This window comes from Pleurodeles waltl, chromosome 6 (genome assembly GCF_031143425.1).
Source record: "Pleurodeles waltl isolate 20211129_DDA chromosome 6, aPleWal1.hap1.20221129, whole genome shotgun sequence".
NCBI classification, from domain to species: domain Eukaryota; kingdom Metazoa; phylum Chordata; class Amphibia; order Caudata; family Salamandridae; genus Pleurodeles; species Pleurodeles waltl.
In genome coordinates this window covers 70,547,436-70,566,336 of record NC_090445.1, presented here as the reverse complement: position 1 = coordinate 70,566,336, position 18,901 = coordinate 70,547,436, and the positions used below count along the sequence as shown (strand labels likewise).

The 18,901-nt window shown below is 45.7% G+C and overlaps 1 protein-coding gene across 2 annotated transcripts in view; it reads left to right on the top strand.

Moving 5' to 3' along the window:
• LOC138299209 (E3 ubiquitin-protein ligase TRIM39-like) overlaps positions 1-18,901 on the top strand; it is a 146,047-nt gene that overhangs the window by 23,913 nt on the left and 103,233 nt on the right. For both annotated transcript variants that reach the window (XM_069237331.1, XM_069237330.1), the window contains exon 4: positions 18,366-18,596. In XM_069237331.1, coding sequence (XP_069093432.1) covers positions 18,366-18,596 — 231 coding nt within the window. The remainder of the gene's footprint in view (positions 1-18,365; positions 18,597-18,901) is intronic.

Here is an 18,901-nt window from a genome sequence, read left to right as displayed (position 1 = left end):
AATACTAAACACATTAAAACTGCCCCATATCTTACTGTATTAATACATTCAACAGTTACTTTAATGTGCGAATTTTACAGCACAACAACTTCCGGCCCTTCAGAGTGTGTGCTTGCCCAGTGTCTTGCACTGCACTCAGCATCAACTTTGGAAGAAAATGCTCTAATCAAGCATCAGGAAGCACCCACAGGTGCTGGTTGCAATCAGTCATACAGGAATATGTGAGGACAGATCTTTAAGTAGAATAAAAAAAGTGGGGGCTCCCTAAAAGGGATATGTAAAATACATTTCTGTGATTCCTGTAGTGTGCCACCCAGCCTGTATTTTGGGTTCTCTCTGAGATGTAATTGCATCCAGAAATATAACACAACACTGAAAACCTGTTAGTACTATTGGCTTTGTCAGTGGTTGTTAGCTGCTTAAGACAAATGAGTAACAACAATGATTAGTTATAAATAATTAACATTAGAAATGTTTAAATTCTGAAATTGTGAAACTGTGTATTAAATATTATTGAGCCCTACGGAAGGAGTATGGCCTTCAGTTATGTGTGCTTTATGTTAGATATGTATTTCTGATCACTTCTCATCCATTTGCACATTTTCACCTTCCTCTTTTTCCTCTTCAGCACCCTCTTTTCCCTCTCCCCTAAATGCAGTCGCTCCCATCTCCCTCATTTTACCACCCCAAACATACAGTGCACTCATTCACATTTAATCACTTTATTTCATTTTGCATTTGCCTGCTAAATATTTTGACCTCTATACACCCCTTCACACACATTTACACTGAATTTCATTTGCAACTGGAATACATGACTATTGTTATGTGTGCTCTGCAGAGAGACCAACCCACTGTCAGGCACTTTGCTTTGCCTTCTGCCTCAGCACCAGCGCTCTCAATCAACGCTCTCAATCAAAGCCCCTCATAAACACCTGGCACAAGCCAAAGTATACAATACACAGAAACACAACATGATGAAACCACAAACTCTCTTGGGAAATGCAACATTAAGTAAAACATGTTAGTGAAAAGGAAAATTGCGGACACAATTACACACATTTTAACATTCATTGTTCATATATCAATCCATGTTTGTGGCATCAATGTTAAGGGCATGAAGATAGGGCCAGTTTTAACACCATACAGCAGATAACTGCCTTTACTGTAAGCATGCATTTCTCCCCTTGCACTTGACTCAGATATTTGGATCCATTTTGCAAGGAAGCAAAAACAGTGCATGTATTTTGGAATAGTTTCACGAGGAACAGATACAATAGCTCCACTTCTAAAGGAGCCAGCATTCTGCAGCCAGGGCCTGGGGTGTCACATGGCGGAGGTTAGCGTTACAGGAGGTCATCGTCAGTACCCATCACCACCACCACCGATACAACCAACACCACAACACCCTGCCACACTAACCTCCTGAACACCTGGACCCCCACCAATGACGAAGAAATCGGCAAAACCATGAACTCTATCCACTCAGGCTCCTCAACAGACCCTTGCCCCCACCACATTTTCAACAAGGCCAGCCTATTCATCGCTCCCCAGCTCCGTGCCGTCATCATCAGTTCCTTCGACACAGCGAACTTCTCAGATATTTGGAAGCCGAAGTCAACACTCTTCTCAAAAAACCGAAGACCTCACAAACTACCGACCCATTTCTCTTCTCCCCTTCCCTGCAAAGGTTGCTGAAAAGATAGTAAACGTACAACTGTCTCGCTTCCTAGAAGAGAACAACATACTCAACGCCTCCCAGTCTGGATTCCGCAAGAACCACAGCACTGAGACCGCCCCCATCGCCTGCACAGACGACATCAGGACCAGAGTGGACAAGGGCGAGACCGCTGCCCTCATCCTCCTAGACCTCTCTGCAGCTTTTGACACTCTATGCCTCCAAACCCTCCGCGCATGCCTTTTCAACACCGGAATTCGCCACAAGGCCCTGGACTGACTCACCTCCTTCCTCTCCGAAAGAACCCAGAGAGTTCGCCTCCCTCCTTTCCGGTCTACAGCCACCAAGATCATCTGTGGGGTCCCCCAAAGATCCTCCCTCAGCCCCACCCTCTACAACATCTACATGGCTCCTCTCGCCAACATCCTCCACCCCCACGGCATCACCATCATTTCATATGCTGACGACACCCAGCTCATCATCTCCCTCACCAGGAACCCAGCCACCACCAAGAAGAACCTGCACACCGGACTCCTCGACATCGCCAAATGGATGACAGCCAGCCACCTCAAATTGAACTCAAACAAAACAGAGATCATCATCTTTGGCCCCAACAAGACAACATGGAACGACTCCTGGTGGCCCACCACCATCGGACCACACCCACCACCCACGCACGCAACCTTGGCATCATACTGGACTCGTCTCTCTCCATGACCCATCAAATCAACGCCATATCATCCTCCTGCTTCAACACCCTTCGCATGCTACGCAAGACTTCCAAATGGATCCCTTTAGAAACAAGAAAAACTGTCAGCCACGCCCTCATAAGCAGCAGACTGGACTACGGCAACACCCTCCACGCAGGGACCACAGCCAAGCTTCAAATAAAACTCCAGCGAATCCAGAACGCAGCCGCACGTCTCATCCTCAACCTCCCTCGCCACAAGCACAGATCCACCCACCTCAGATCCCTACACTGGCTGCCCATCAACAAAAGGCACATTTTCAAAATCCTCGTTCATGCTCACAAAGCCCTCCACGACACTGGACCGGCCTACCTCAACGAACAAGTCAACTTCCACATACCAACTCGCCAGCTCTGCTCTGCCAACCTCGCCTTCGCTACAATCCCCCACATCCAACACACCACCTCCTTCGGCAGATCCTTCTCCCACCTCGCCCCCAACCCCTGGAACTCCCTTCCCACCAACCTACGCAAGACCCAGGACCTCCTAACCTTCAGAAAGCACCTAAAAACATGGCTTTTTGAGCAGTAACTGCCCTCCCCCTCCCAGCACCTTGAGACCCTACCGGGTGAGTAGTGCGCTTAAGAAATTATTTGATTGATTGAGTACAAAAAAAATCTCACAAAATTAACACTAACTGATACCGAAGACACATGCTTGCATCCACTCCTACTGCGTGACAAATGGGGAAAGGGTGGGATCCATGCCTGTTAATGACAGATGGCTGCCCTCATGGAGGGATGAAGACTCCGACACCCAAATTCATGATGCTAAAAGCGCCAATGGCCTGTAGTGGACACTGCCATAGACCACCATGAAAATGAAGGACTTTAGAGCAGTCAACCCAGCGTCGTGCATTACAGTGTAGAAAGTTGAATTACAGCCTGGCTTCCGTCGCGTGCTTCAAAGGGAAGCTGGGCAGGCAGCCTGGACGAGACAGCCTAGGCTTAAATAAGTCGCTTTGTTTAGAGATACAATTGTATCTCTAAACAAATCGATCTATTTAATATTTTTATATGAATGTGTAGGAATTTCAGAGCGGTGCAACCCCTCAGCCCTAAAGAGAAACCACACCTGATATTACTCTCCCTCCCTTCCCCCAGTTTGCCTTGTGGGACATGTCATTTCAATGTTGACATAACATTGTGGAGGCTTACAAGTCTCAGCATGAAAACAACGGGCCTGGTGGGTTTTTAAAAAACTTTTTTTATTGGCATTTAAGGTGAAACAAACATAGTACAAAATTCCAACTGCAAAGGGAGGGCAGAAGGGGGTGGGGGTAAGAAGATGAAGGGAAAAGATCTGGGGCGGGAGGGACTAGAAAAGAGATCACAGTTCCCCGCAGGTACATGATACAACAGCATTGATAGAAAATATCCCGTCCTCGTGTCGTCCCAAGTGAGCATCAACAAGCATGCACAGCCTCGTTAAATCGTATGTGAGGACCACAGAAATGGAAGTTATGGCAATAGCGAATTGGTCAGGCCATATTGCTGAAGGGGCTGCAGTGACTAGTCAGGATTACTCTCACCTTGCACGGGTGGCAATGTGGGGTACGTTGGAAGTGAGGGGCAGTCCCTGGGGTTTGTTTCTTGTGATGAGGGTAAGGTGGAACTTCTGTGCAGCATGTAAGTAAGGAACAGTTCCACAATGACTTTGGGGCACGATCGTGCCGGCTCCAATTCCCAGAAGTTAGTTTGTTGCTTCTGGCAATAGCCCGCATCACGCAGCCAGATGGATATTGAGGGAGTGGGACTTCGGCCCCAGTGAATGGCCACTCTCTGTTTGACTAATAGAAGGAGCATAGCACTAAGGTGGCGGTCGCATGACGGGCATCTTCAAGGTATCCCCGGAGAGCTACCAGTGGAGTTCGTGGTAGACAGCGGCTTGTGATGTCTTATATAGTCATAAATATGCTCTCCCAGAACCTTTCACCTTCGGATATCTGTATGCCATATGTAGAAAGGTAGCCAGGGTGAAGCGCCTCTTTGACAGTGTGCTTCATCGATAAGCCCCATTTTAAGTAATTGTATGGGGGTCGGTACAAACGATGGAGGAATTTAATGGGTATCAGTCTCAATCTATAGTTGGGTGAAAGAGTTGCCTTCTGGCTGCAGTAGTAGAGCCACTGTATGTCTGTAATAGGTGGGTCAGTGTTTGACATCCAGATGGTGCGCGCAGGCAGGGTAGCCGCCGAAGCAGAGGTCTGCATATTTGCGTAAAGTCGAGAAACTAACGTGCGTGGTGAGGAGGTTGTGAGCATTTGCTCAAGAGCTGGAAGTGGCGGCATAGATGCTTGGAATGTGCAGTGTAATTTGCGGCAGGCAGCACACAGTTGATGATATAAAAGCATTTCCAGTAGCATGGAATTTGAGTCCTTGAAGCCCTCAAAGGATGGCATGATTTGATCAAAGGATGTTGTAAAAGCATGGCCATTCCTGCATTGGCGCCCGCATCCAACATAAGTGGCAGCAGTGGGTTACGATCTAGCAAGACAGAGGAAGGGTAAAGATAGCTGAGCTTTGCTTGCTTCCTAAGTCTGTCCTAAGCCCATTTTACACACCCATCCGTGTCAAATTCCTTTCGTGTTACCTTGTAGGGAAGATAGATGTAGATAGAGGCCATGTTGCCTGGTCTGCCTCAACCGCTACGTGTGGGTGAAAAGGCTTTGGATGGAGCCAAAATTGTAGGAATCATGCCTGAGAGCATGGTGCATGTAAGGACATGTCCAGCAATTCGAGACTGCCCTGCAGCATGAGGATCCCCCATGAGATGTTGGGCTGTTTACCTGCCAAAGTCAAAGCAATAAGGTTCGAGCCAGCCAGTGCAAATTCTGACGAGATAGGTGAATGGGTAAATTGATAACCTAATAAAGACATTTTGAGAAGGTTGATCGATTTTGCTATTGCTATTCGCCCGGAAATGGAGAGTGGCAGGGGAGACCAGATTGGGATTTTGTCCTCATGCCAGGTCATGGCTCATCAGTAATTAGCTCTCCAAAGTTCATTTAGGTTGTAGCCAAGCCATATTTTTAGATAGCAGACCAATGCAGTTGCCCATTTGAATGCGTATTCCCGTGGGGAAAACGTGTGTGCAGTCCGTAATAGGAAATGGTATTGATTTTGACCAGTTTATCTGTATGCCTGAGAGACCACCGAATTGGATGATCTCACAATTCAGGGATCCTAGGTTGACCTGTGGGTCATAAATGTATAAAGTGATGCCATCAGTATACATTGAAATAACTAGCCCCCTGGTGGTGAAACCAATTCCCTGATGTGCATGTTGTTGCCTGATTTGAGCTGCTAATGACTACATGGCTAGGGCAAATAGAATTGGGGGCAGTGGGCATCCCTGCTGTGTTCGGTAGGTAATTGGAAAAGGGTTGGATAACATACTCTATCCACAGCTCGCGTACAGCTTAAACGTATGGCAGAGCTTTAGCTGTCCAAGGAATCGGTGGCTGAGGCTCATTTGTTCTAGTGATGAGAAGAGGTATTGCCACTTCAGTGAATCGAAGGCCTTGGTGGCGATGAGTAGCGCAGCCACGTCTGGGACCTGGGGATGTAGGTGGTGCATAACTGCATAAATGGTGTGCAAATTAAGAGATGTGGAGCGGCCAGGTATGAACCCAGATTGATCTGGTCTCACCATCTTAGGTAGCGGGACAATGAAGCAATTGGGCAGCATTTTGTCAAAGATTTTGTTATCCGCACTAATCATAGATAACGGATGGTAAGAGTCCCACTCCTGCACAGGTTTATTTGGCTTGAGGATTGTCACAATGACTGCCTCACAGAGAGATAGGCATAGGAAGTTCTTTGCTAATGAGTCCTCAAACAGTGCTAACATATGGGGTGCAAGAGCGGGTGCATATTCTTCATAAAACAAAAGTTCTTAGCCTGTCTTGGCCCTGTGCTGTGTCACCCGGGAGACTACGAATAACATGCATGAGTTCTATGGTAATGGGCAAGTCAAGATAGTCTCGGTGGGCTCGGCCCAGCCAGGTGTGTTGTAAGTTTGGTTCCTGAAGAAGCAGGGGCAGCAGTATAGAGTTTGGTGTAGAAGGAGGTTATAGTGTCAAAGAGAGCCTTGGGGGAGGACTGAAAAGCCTGTTGTTCATCCATCAATTCCACCACATATGTGGAAGCCTGTGCCCCACACAGTAACCCTGCAAGGGTCCTGCGTAGGCAGTTGCTCCCACCATATCGGCAGCCCATCGTCTTGCGATCTAGGTAGTGGGTTTCTTGAGAGGCTTTTTCAGAGAATTAAATTAGTTTGTCCCGAGTGTCAGCAGACGTGGCTGCACTTTTGGATCAGAAGTATTCCAATCTAAGGGCATGGATGTCCTGCTCTAACATGGTTAGTCCACCCCGGATGGTCCTTAGGACTCTGGATTCCTTTGCTATGCATGCACCACATATGACCACTCTGAAGGCTTCCCAGAGACTCAACACAGCCCTCATTATGTGTAAGGTACTCCAATACCTCTTTACGGATCTCTTTGCGGAATACTGAGTCCTGCAATGCTCCAGGAGGGAGGCACCATCAGAAAGGGCTTTGTACTGGGTGAGGAATCAGGAGCTCTAGCAGAACGGGGGTGTGACCTGACAATGTGTGGGGGGAGATGTGTTATGTTGGTGACCCAGGGCATGGCGTTCAGAGACATCAACCAATATTCAATCCTGGACCATGCATTATGAGCTTCTCTGACACAAGTGCATTGTGTCTAGGAGCTGTGTGCATGCCGCCAGCCATCCTGCAAGTAGCTGTTATGAATAATGGTGTTTAGTGTTAATGCTTCATTGGAATGCATGCGCCTAGAGCATTGGTTGTCAACCTTTTGACTTCTATGAACTCCCACTTTATCATTACTGGAACCCAGGGACCCCACTGAATCATTATTGGAATCTGGGGACCCCCCACTGAGACATCACTGAAAGCTGGGAATTTAATCTGTTAATATTATTTAATTTTCTAAGCAGTCGCGGGCCCCTTGAGGAGGCTTTGAAACTCCCAGGGGGCCCTAGACCACTGGTTGGGAACCACTGGCCTAGAGGTTCCTGACCGGTCTAACCGGTCATCTAATGCAACATTGAAATCTCTTCCCCAAACCCCCCCAATCCCACACACATTATAGTACCAGAAACCAAGCTGGAGATGAACCACCACACCTCAGAGAAAAAGTCTGGGTTGTCAGCATTGAGGCCATATATAGCAGCCAGCACCACCCAGTGTCACATAGCGACCACTGTCGGTGCAAATCGTTCATCCCGTCTGCCACTGCAGACCTTTATGCAAAAGAGTGGTGACCCCTCTAGCGTAATTAGAATAGAGTGAAGTGTGTCCCCCCACACCATTATGCATGCAGCCCCGGTGCAGAAGGCTGGGTGAGGTGAAGCTCTTGTAGAAAACAAATGTTTAAACTGCAAATATTCCAGATAAGGCATCTGGTGGAGGTCATAGCGCTGTGAAGCTAGGGATTTCCTTTGGAGTCGGCCTGGCCGTTGTCCAGTGTTGAGACCCTATTTTCAAATTGGTCCAGTCTATTTTCATGTTTATCAACACAGTACTTAATGTGTTCCAACCGGTGAGTGAGTGCATCCAGCTTTTAAACAATAGCTTTAACTCTAGTTTTCACCTCTACCAGGATTTATATAAGGTCTATGTCTTCCTTGGAGTTACCCCCTTTGCAACTGGCAGGATCTTACGTTGAGTCTTGCTCTGCCTGGCGGGTGATGCATCTGTTCCCAAATGTGAGTTTTTGTTGGTGCTCCTCAAGCTTGCCCATGGTGGCCGAAGGGCTTGACCGTGTCTGAGGTCAATTATGCAGAAACAGCCCAGAAAGAGTCACATGCAGCATAGCACGTGGCCATGGCAGCCCCAGACCAGTAAATGGTAGTGTCTGGCCAATGAGGAAGTGCGCCCTTGAACCAGCCGTACTAAGCCCCACCATACCCTGGGCAGTCACCAGCACTGGTGAGCAAGAGCAGGCTTGGGACCCAGGGCAGTCACCCAGAGAGGGGAGGAGTGGGCAAGGATGGATGCACAGGACCACAGGACCACCATTATCCTACAAGAATGAATGGAGCAGGCCTTATGTTGCATGGACCCCTAGTATGAAGTGTTGTGAACCTTCACGTTTTCACCAGGGAGGGAGACCCACCAGAATAGGATCAGCAGTGAAGCACAGAGCCTCCAGGGGAAGGTAGACCTGCAAGAAGTTTCAAGGTTCTGCGTGTGGGAGTGGGCGCCACACACTCATCTCCTCTGTCAAATCCCACGCACAAACCAGGTGGGCCTGCTGAGATCAGCGCCCAGTCCAGACTGCAGTTGCCCCCAGTCTCTCACAGACCGCCTCTTTGGCCAAGGTCTTGGCACTCGCAAGGCTTCTGGCAGCCAGCCCCCAACCGCCTCCCTACAGCCTGGTGGCAGGGCCTGGAACAACCTGAGGTCCCTCTTTACTCCCAGGCCACGCGATCATACAGCATCCTCCATCCCCGGGCAGCAGATAACATCGTCTCAGTCAGGCACGGGGGAGTCCAAACTCCTCGGAGCCGGAGAAGCTGCAGAAAAGCAGCTGGCAGCATCTGTCTCGGCTGAGCGGCCCGGTGCAGCCCGTCTAGTCAGGCATAGCCAAGTGCACGGGTAGGTTACACCACCGATTCTCGTGTGCTTGTCCTGGGTAGGGCGTGGGGTTAGATCTTCCATACTCGGGCAGATGCATGCGTCGACCACTGGATAGGCCTCTGCACCATTTGATGGCCGCAGGGGAGCTGCTGTACAGTGGTTAATGGAGGATTTTTGCTTGGTCGGTAGATCCCTCTCAGAGAGCGGCCATCTTGTGGCCTGGCTTGACTCCATCCCCAGCGGTCCTAGGCTTTGTGGTCCTTGTGACATCAGGGATGGCCTGTTGGTGGCCATGTGAAGTAAATCCATAAGAAAAATACCAATTCAAAAAAGTTAAATACTTGTTTATTTATTCAAATCCGGAAGAATGAAAGACCCCAGCTGCTCCTGCTCAGCTCCTTCTTTAACTGCCTCCAATCCCCACATTCCAGGCAGTACCGTTCTAGGAGCAGGGAGAGCAGGAAGATACCATTTCACATAACATAAATAAACGAAGCGTAAAGGGACAATATATAATTACCTGAGCCTTGAATTACAATTTGCATACATAAATGTTTCCCGAACAAACAGAATACCACACCATCTTTCCCCTTCAAACAAATAACTATAAACATATATACATAATATTATTTTGACATTCCTATTGAGATTCCCAAATAACTATACACATTATTTTATTTTGACAATTCTATTGAGATTCCATACACGTCCATCATCCAATTTAACCGCTCCTTTGTAGACTTTAATTTTAAAGACTCTACTAAAGTGAGACTGCCCTCCACCAGTCAGTTCTCCCTGGTAATTTGACTTTAACTAACTCCCCTACCCCAAAATGCATCTCCTTTACAGATTTTCTCGCATCATACACAAGTTTTCTTTTCTCCTGACAGGACAAATGCTTACTCCTTGCTGAAACTCTTCTGCCCTCATAATTGAGATGTTCCTTGGTATAATTTTTAACCCACGGTGGATTTATCACAGTGTGAGGTATACGTTTCCTGAACATGATGAACGGAGATTGACCAGTGCTAGTGTGAGGGGTGAACCTATATTCCTCAACCTTCTTCTTAACCATATACTCCCAATCACAATTTAAATGATTAGCTAACTGGATAGTCTCTTTTAATGTTCTGTTGAAGCATTCTAGCATGCCATTAGTTTCTGGATGATATAATGCACTCTTTTTATGTAAAATCCCTCTTTTCCTCAAGAACTCACACATAAGTTTGGATGTGAATTGAACTCCATTATCGGTCAAAATAGACTTAGGATTACCCTCTCTACTAAATACGCCAGTGAGGAAAACAGTCAAAGAAGACACCTCAGAGACAATCTTGACTTCCGGCCATCTAGATAACTCATCCATGAGGACCACCACATACTTCGAATGAGATTTATAATTCAAAGGCCCCAAAATGTCAATGGATACAGAATCCCACACCTCACTGGGAATTTTTTGGAGTATCATGGGTTGAGTTCTGACTTTCAACGATTTATCTGCAACATTACACTCCACACAATCTCGCACCCTTCTCTCGATAGATAAATCCACCCCTGGCCACCAATACACTCCCCTAAGTCTTTCTTTAGTTTTGCAGATCCCATGATGACCACTGTGAGCAAGATCCATAATACGTTCACGCAAATTGCACGGCGGGATCAACCTTTCCCCTCTTAATACGATTCCATTCTGAATGGACAATTCATGCCAAATCTTACCAAAACCATCACCTATACTCTCACTTTTATCTAAAACCTTACCAACAGAAAGTAAATCTCTCACACGGGAAAGTTCAACATCATCATCCACTCCTTGTCTCCATTCTTCCTCAGTAACACATCCATCCGTTACAGCACATACTTTCACCTCCTCATCTACCCACCAGGAACTTTCAGAGTCATCTTCTCCCACTCCTTTATTTCTGAGTCTGGATAAACAGTCTGCAGCTTTAGTCTCACAACCTGGCACATACTTTACATCGAAAAAATAATCCTGTAGGCCAACAATCCATTTACAAATACGACCTGAAACATTATCCAACCCCTTCTTCTAAAAAATCTCACGTAGTGGTTTGTGATCAGTGCACACCTCAAATTTAGTTCCCCACAGAAATTGTTTGAATTTCTTTATAGCCCAAAAAATTGCCAAAGCCTCTTTTTCAATGGTAGAATATTTATACTCCGCTCCACGTACACTCCTTGACGCAAAAGCAGTGGTTTTGTTCTCATCACCACTAAGTTGTTTCAAAACGCAACCTAACTCTTTCTCAGATGCATCCGTAGTGATAGAGCACAGAAGGCCAGGTTGGAAACTATTTAAGGATTGTGCCGATGACAAGCTCTCTTTCAAGTCGTCAAATTCCCTTTGACATTCTGAGTCCCACATGAATACAGATCGACTTTTAAGTAAGTTTCTGATAGCGCAAGTTATTTTAGCTAGATCAGGAATGAACCTAGAATAATATTCCACCATTCCCAAGAACGTCTGCACATCAGACTCACTTTCAGGCACAGTAAGCTTGATAATAGATTTCACTAGATCATCTTTCGGCTTTACACCTTCTGCAGTAATCATGTGTCCAAGGTAAGAGATTTCATTTTTTTAAAACTTACACTTATCCCCTTTAAGAGTTATACCTTTGTTCCGGAAAATGTTGAGCACACTCCTCACAGATTAATGCAACCCTTTGAAATGGAAAACTGCCTTAAATGTTAATAATCATGTGTAACAAAGCAGAGCATATCAAAAGAATACATAGTTGAAAACAAAGAGGAACAAAAAAAAACAGTCTTACAGCACTTGCTAGTGAGGTTGCTAAAGCTTGTGTGTTGCCTAGCAACAGAACCTTAATGCTGAGATAGAAGCATTGGCCCAAAGCCAAGATAAATACCCAACTTTTCTTAAACACAATGAAGCAAGGTAATTATCAAGTTCAGCTGAACACTTCAAGACACATGTTGGCAGGCATCCAAAGTAAATATCAAGCTCCATATTGAAAGGACAATCTCCTTAGATGCACAGCAGCTCTAATAACTGTGAAATGTAAACATTGGCTGGGAGCCAAAACAACATCACACAGCTTAAGTCTTTTCTTCATAGTTTCAGTTGAACACTCTTTTGTTGGCAGGCAGCCAAAATCAATAGAGCTGGGATGAGCTATTTCTGCTTGTGTTGACACAGTTTGAAGCAGGGATAGCCCACAACACTTTAAGCTTCAAAGTAAATATTGGCAAGCGGCCAAGATGAAATGAAACTCATACTAATTCCTTCTTCTCCTGCTCTGTCAATAAATAGGGGAAGGGCAAAGACCCGTCTGCCACAACTGAACACAGATCCTTCAGTTCCAATGGCCTTACCAGAGGAAATCCCTTCAGTTTCAGCCGTTGCCTAGGAAACCAGCAATGTGGAACAGCATGAATAGCTCTGGGTTTAAAAGCTCAGATGAGAGCAGGTCCTGGGGTCAAAAAGTCCCTCCTCGCCAAAATGAAGTAATTCCATAAGAAAAATACCAATTCAAACAAACGTTTACAATGCAACGGGTCTCGTGTTTGCTCATGTTTGAGCTGATTGCGTTGTAAACTCTTAACCCGACTTTTCACCTATCGGGCAAAAGTGCTTTTATGTACATAACCCGAAAAAGTGAAATCAAGTATGTAAAGCGCTCGACTTCTGCCAAGCAAGATCACGCTCGTAAATTACAGAAAAAGAAGTCCACGACCCCAATGGAAAACAGCGAGCCTAGCATGTTTTCTGTACTTGGTCACTGCGCTCGAGGAGGGCTAGTCACCAGAAAAGGCATGCCATATGCGTGCCTTCGACTAATGAAAGCAAGCAGATTTTATTAGGGAAGCCCACGAACCAATAAAAAACACTGACGTGAAGTTGACAGGGCCCCGAGCCCTATTCTAAATACAAAAGAGTCTTGCTGCGATACGCATGCGCGAGCGCATGCAACGCAGGCTCGACCCTAAAAAGTAAAATACTTGTTTATTTATTCAAGTCCGGAAGAATGAAAGACCCCAGCTGCTCCTGCTCAGCTCCTTTTTTAACTGCCTCCAATCCCGACATTCCAGGCAGTACCGTTCTAAGAGCAGGAAGATACCATTTCACATAACATAAATAAATGAAGCGTAAAGGGACAACATATAATTACCTGAACCTTGAATTACAATTTGCATACATAAATGTTTCCCCAACAAACAGAATACCACACCATGTATTTATATTTTCCTAGATCTGAGCAAAACTTCCTAAATGCTCAAGTCACAAAGCTCAACTTTAATAGCCTAACGGGTAAATAATTTAATAAACTGAGCAGCACGTGCACACCTCTCATTAATGTGACCAAGTTACTCCATTCCACTGAAGACACAATACTCCAATTCAAGGCTTTTCATTTCAAAACATGATGCACTGTGGTAGTTTTAGTTTGATTCCCATGAGTGATTACAGTTGAACTACAATGCCAGTTTACTACAGTTTGTAAAAGGAAAGCTCAAGACTGGAATCAGGTCCGCTGGTAATCTTGTAGCAAAAGCAATTACGTTTGTGGTTGTGGGAAAAGTGAGATTTGAGCTAGACCTTAAGTGCTTGAGGTAAACATAAAAACATTAGAGTGTGTCAAATTGTCATAAAAAAAAACTCCACAGCAACTTTGATGTATGGTGATGTCATTATTTTTAGATTTTGGCTAGACAGCGCATGCACAGTTTCATCAAGCCATGTTGGCTTCACTCAGGAGGCCACAGCCCACCCATAATCTTACCATTGGTAAGCTTCAGCTTTGCTCTCATTTGCTTTGTTTCCATTCGTCATGGCATGTGGGCGTTTAAAGAGAAGTGCTATGATGCGGCCAGCACTGGCTGTGCCGTAGAACCATTTACATTATTTTCAGCGAATTCTGAACAGAGGCCGTGCTGCTATTTAAAATGGCTAAAAGACGTTATCTGATAGACATCTTGCCACAGATTCCTTACTTTAGAATCTTCTCCAGGCCCGAGCCTGGATCCGGAAACGTTTTCCATAGAACGGTTAGTCAGGTTGTTTTTTGGTCTACTTTAACTTTTTCTGGCCTACTTCAAAGTTTCTGTAGTACTTCAACAGTATGCTTTATATGACTTCGGGGTTTAAAACCTGTGTGTCCTGTGGATGACAAATGTCGGCTACAGACCCCAATTCGGTTAGCATGTGGTGCCTGGGCATGCACCATGATGCCAATGCGACTCCTGTCAGCAACTTTGGCCGAAAGCTCTGCAAGAGCATTGGATGAAACTTCTAGCGGCATGGATGTCGGAGTCATCTCGGTCTTCCCATGAAAGAGGTCTCCTTCTCAGACTGATGTCTGTTGGAGGAGTCATTCTCGTGGACGCCATTCTCCATCGATGTCCAAAGGTAAGTCTGGCAAGCAGTCGAAGTCACAAAAGTTGCTGGCATCACTGCATACACCCTCCCATCATTTCTCAGTTGTGGAGATGAGGTACGAGTCTGCCCTGCATCCTTCAGTGTGAGTATTGTGCCTCCCTTCATGGTATCTTTGGTCATTCAGTCAAATACCTCCTTCTGGAGTGCCTGTGGGTCTGAAGAAGGTGTGAAGTGACTTTACTATGTCCACAAAGGCTGTTTTGTCTTTGGCATCAGCTGACAAAGCGGTTATGACACTGGTGCACAGCTTTTCGGGGTTTACACCTTTGGTGCCAGTATCCGATCAGCCGGCTTCCGCGAATCTGCTGGTGGCGCCAATTGAAGTCAAATCCCTTTCCCTGTCTGAAGTCGAAATCAACATCAAGGTTTTGCCTTCACGGTGTTGGTCAACATCAGGTACGGCGCTAGTCATGCCTGTCATCTCTGATCTACCTCTACAAGAATCCCCTCATGTTGGTCCTTCTGAGGGAGATGGTGGACAGACGGTAGAGGAGTTGGAACCTCATAGAGAGGACAGCTGGTTAACTGACTAAGCTAAGGCTAGTAGCTTGGATTCTTCTCCAGCCTCAGGCCTACTTGACCCCCGGGACCTGCTATGGAGGCGAGCTCCTTCTCCTTTGCAGACATGCTAAAAAGGGTTGTGGAAGTGTTGGATCTGGCTCGCCCTCCAGTGGAATTAGCTTCAGATCCCCTAATTGATGTCCTTCATCAGAGTCTTACGGGGATTGAACCAGTGCGAAGCTCTACATGATGTCTTTTTGGGAGAATGGGCTAAGCCTGATACAGGGGCCCCTGTTGACTGCATTATATCCCAGAGGCACCAATCTGCCCCTGTTAATCCACCCTGTCTAATAAGTCGTCCCACTCATTGAAGTTTGGTGGCACACGCCACATCAGCTTTCCATGATATGGAGTCTTTTCTGCATGTAGATGTCTGTGGTCGGCATATTTTTTCCTCCACAAGTTCTGCTCTACGCTCTGTGAATATATCTTGTGTACTTGGATGTTTCTCTCATTCTTTATGGGACTCATTAGCGAACATTTACTATCGCTTCCGGAAGACATCAGGAGTACTGTTACTCCTATGGTTTTCAGGACAGCATGCAGCTAAATTAATCATTTGCTGTGGCATGGATACCACTGACTCTGTGGGTCAAGCAGTGACTTCCTCAATTGCGCTACATGGCCGTGCCTGGTTATGTACCTCAAGGTTCTCAGTGCCAGTCCAATCTACACTGATTGACAAGCCATTTGATGGTGCATATTTATTTGGTGTACAGGCTGATTCAGCTTCAAGGTGTTTTCGAGACAGTAGGGGTGGAGCACTGAATTAGATGGTTTCACTCTATCTTTTAGCTAGTTTCTATCCTCTGTACTGTTAGTATGGTGTTACATAAGAGCCTTGCTTCAAAAGGGCCATGAGGCTTTTTCAGTCATATATATCTGTTATAACCTAATTGGTACGCCTGGTGTTATTTTGTTATTAGAGTGATATAGTGCCATGGAGCTTTTCAAGCCTGATGATCAAGTCTTATTTTTTTTTGTCATCATTACTTGATGTAAAGTAATGCCTTTCTACTTTAAGTTTGTCAATAATAACCTCTTACAGGGTTATCACATTTTACTACACCTAGATCAAGGTGATATTGTTTACTCTGAAGAAAAGCTTGTGCTTAAGAGCTGTTTATGGTATATACCATACTTTAAGTGCTACCACACCATGAATACTCCACTCTCTGCCACTCCACACTACTCTAAATGAACGCACTCTACTCTGCACCACTCCACTTTACATACCTACACTCCACTCTACGCCACTGCACTCTATGCCACTTCACTCTACGCCTCTACTCTACCCTGTGCCACTCTACTTTGTGCCAGTGCACCTTTTGCCATTCTACTCTACACCACTGCACTCTTTGCCACTGCTTTCTATGCCACTCTGCAATACTGCACTCTATGCCACTGGACTCTTTACGCCAATGCACTTTACTTTGTAGCACTACACTCTGTGCCCCTGCAATCTAAACCAATCAGCTGTATGCCACTCTAATCTACTGTGTACCACTGGACTCTGTGCCACTGCACTCTACATCTCTTTAACCCATTACACTTAATGGCACTCTATGAAACTGCACTCTATCCCTGCACCAGTCTACTCTGTGCCAGTCGACTCTGTCACTGCACTCTGCACCACTCTACTCTTAACCACTGCACTCTACACCATTGCACTCTACAGAATGCAGAGTAGAGTGCATTGGTGTAGAGTGCAGTTGTGTACTTTATGGCACTGCTCTCTATGCCACTCTACTCCACACTGACACACTATTCAGCAACAATGCGCTCTCTGCCGCTGAACTGTACGCCAGTCTATTTCGCACTACTCCACTTCAAGCTACTCTACTCTACAGCAATATACTCCTCTCTGCTCCACTCTGCTACTGTACTCTGCACCACTCTATGCCACTGCACGTTGTCACCCGACTGTACTCTACACTCTGTCACTACACTCTTCTCTTTGTCACTCTTCACCACTCCACCACTCTAATCTGCGCTGCTATACTCTGCAACATTATACACCAATGCACTCTGCACTAGTCCACTCTGTGCCCCTCCAGTGTATGGCACTCTACATGACATCACACTGTGCCACCATAGTACACAACAGTCTGCCAGTCCACTGCACTCTATGGTACCCTTCACCATTCCACTTTTGGACACTACTCTTTGCCATTCCACTTTTGGACACTTTACTCTTCGCCATTCTGCTCTGTGACACTCTACTCTTCGCCATTCTGCTCTGCGACACTCTACTCTTCGCCATTCCGCTCTGCGACACTCTACTCTTCGCCATTCCGCTCTGCGACACTCTACTCTTCGCCATTCTGCTCTGCGGCACCCTATTCTTCGCCATTCCGCTTTGCAACACTCTATTCTTCGCCATGCCACTTTGCAACACATTTCGCTCTGCGACACTATTCTTTGCCATTCCGTTCTGCGACACTCTATTCTTTGCCATTACGCTCTGCGACACTCTATTCTTCGCCATTCTGCTTTGCGACACTTTATTCTTCGCCATTCCACTTTGCGGCAGTCTACTCCACTCCTAACCATTCCACTCTGCGGCATTCTACTCCACTCTCCTCTATGCCACTTACCTTTAACTGGGGAGAACAGCAGCCACACTGGTGTACAGCATGGCTAAAACACATCGGCAAAGCCAGTAGCTATTGCATAAATGAGACCTATTGGCTTTGCCATTGCTTGTTTATCTGTCTGAATTGGATTTGTCCAGTCTGAGCTATACTCGAATGGCGGAAGGGTGTGCCATAGTATTTTGAGCACCTTTTAAGTTTCTTAAAATTTGGATGTTATTTTTGTTTGGGACATATATACCTGTACCGTTAGATCTGCGTACCTTTTGATACCACAACTATTGTTTAATTATTTATGTTTATGTCCTACTTTGTGCAATACGAAAATCCCCCAGCATCCACAATTCTCTGCTGTTACTATCGATTCTCAAAAGAGTACTTCTATCTAGATTTCCCAAGTCTAAAATGTGCAAGCATAATGAATACTTAAACTTCTACAATCTTAACTGGTAAGTCAGCAGAAATTGCATCTGAAATCTACAGTGTTCTTTACTGACACGTATATATTTCCTAGTCTGTGTTCATAATTAATAAAGATGTATCGTCTTGCTATCCCCTAAAGTCTGTCCCCTAAAGTACATGTTCTGCTCATGAATGAGCGTTCTCCGCCGTGGGCAAGCCATTCCCTGAAATATAACCTGATTGCGTCATTCATTGATCTTTGATGACGTCCCAATTCCCAGCATGTCATTAATCTTGTCAATTTATTTTTCCTTTCACTCAAAACAAAGGGTCTGGTGTCAAGAGAGAGGCAGAAAATCGTGAGTGAATTTGAGGATTTGCAAAGGTTTTTGAAGGAACAGCAGGATCTTCTGCTCCACCAGCTGGATGAAAAGGAGAAACTTGTCTTGATGAGAACCCAGAGGAAAGTGATTGAAATGGAAGATCTGCAGTCCTCACTCCAAAAACTGGTCCGAGAGATTGAATTTAAGTGTCAGCAGCCGGATGTGGAGTTCCTGAAGGTGAGAGGAAATGAGAAAACTTGAATGATGGCAAAATTCCTCGATGAGGAATCTTCTTTCAGAGATGGATAGGGTGCTGTTTGCAGGATCTCGAACTACGGAGGATGAAGGGGAGTAAGCTAGAACAGCAGTCCTCCAGCTAGTACTGGAACCACAGATGGAGGAAGAGGCAGCTGCAGATGTGAAACTACTGGAAGCGATATGTGCATACATATTTATAGAACCGTTAGAATCTGATTTCAGTGATAGACTGGTTGCCATCCACAGGACATCGAGTTACTTATTTTGAGCTAGATGTATTAAAG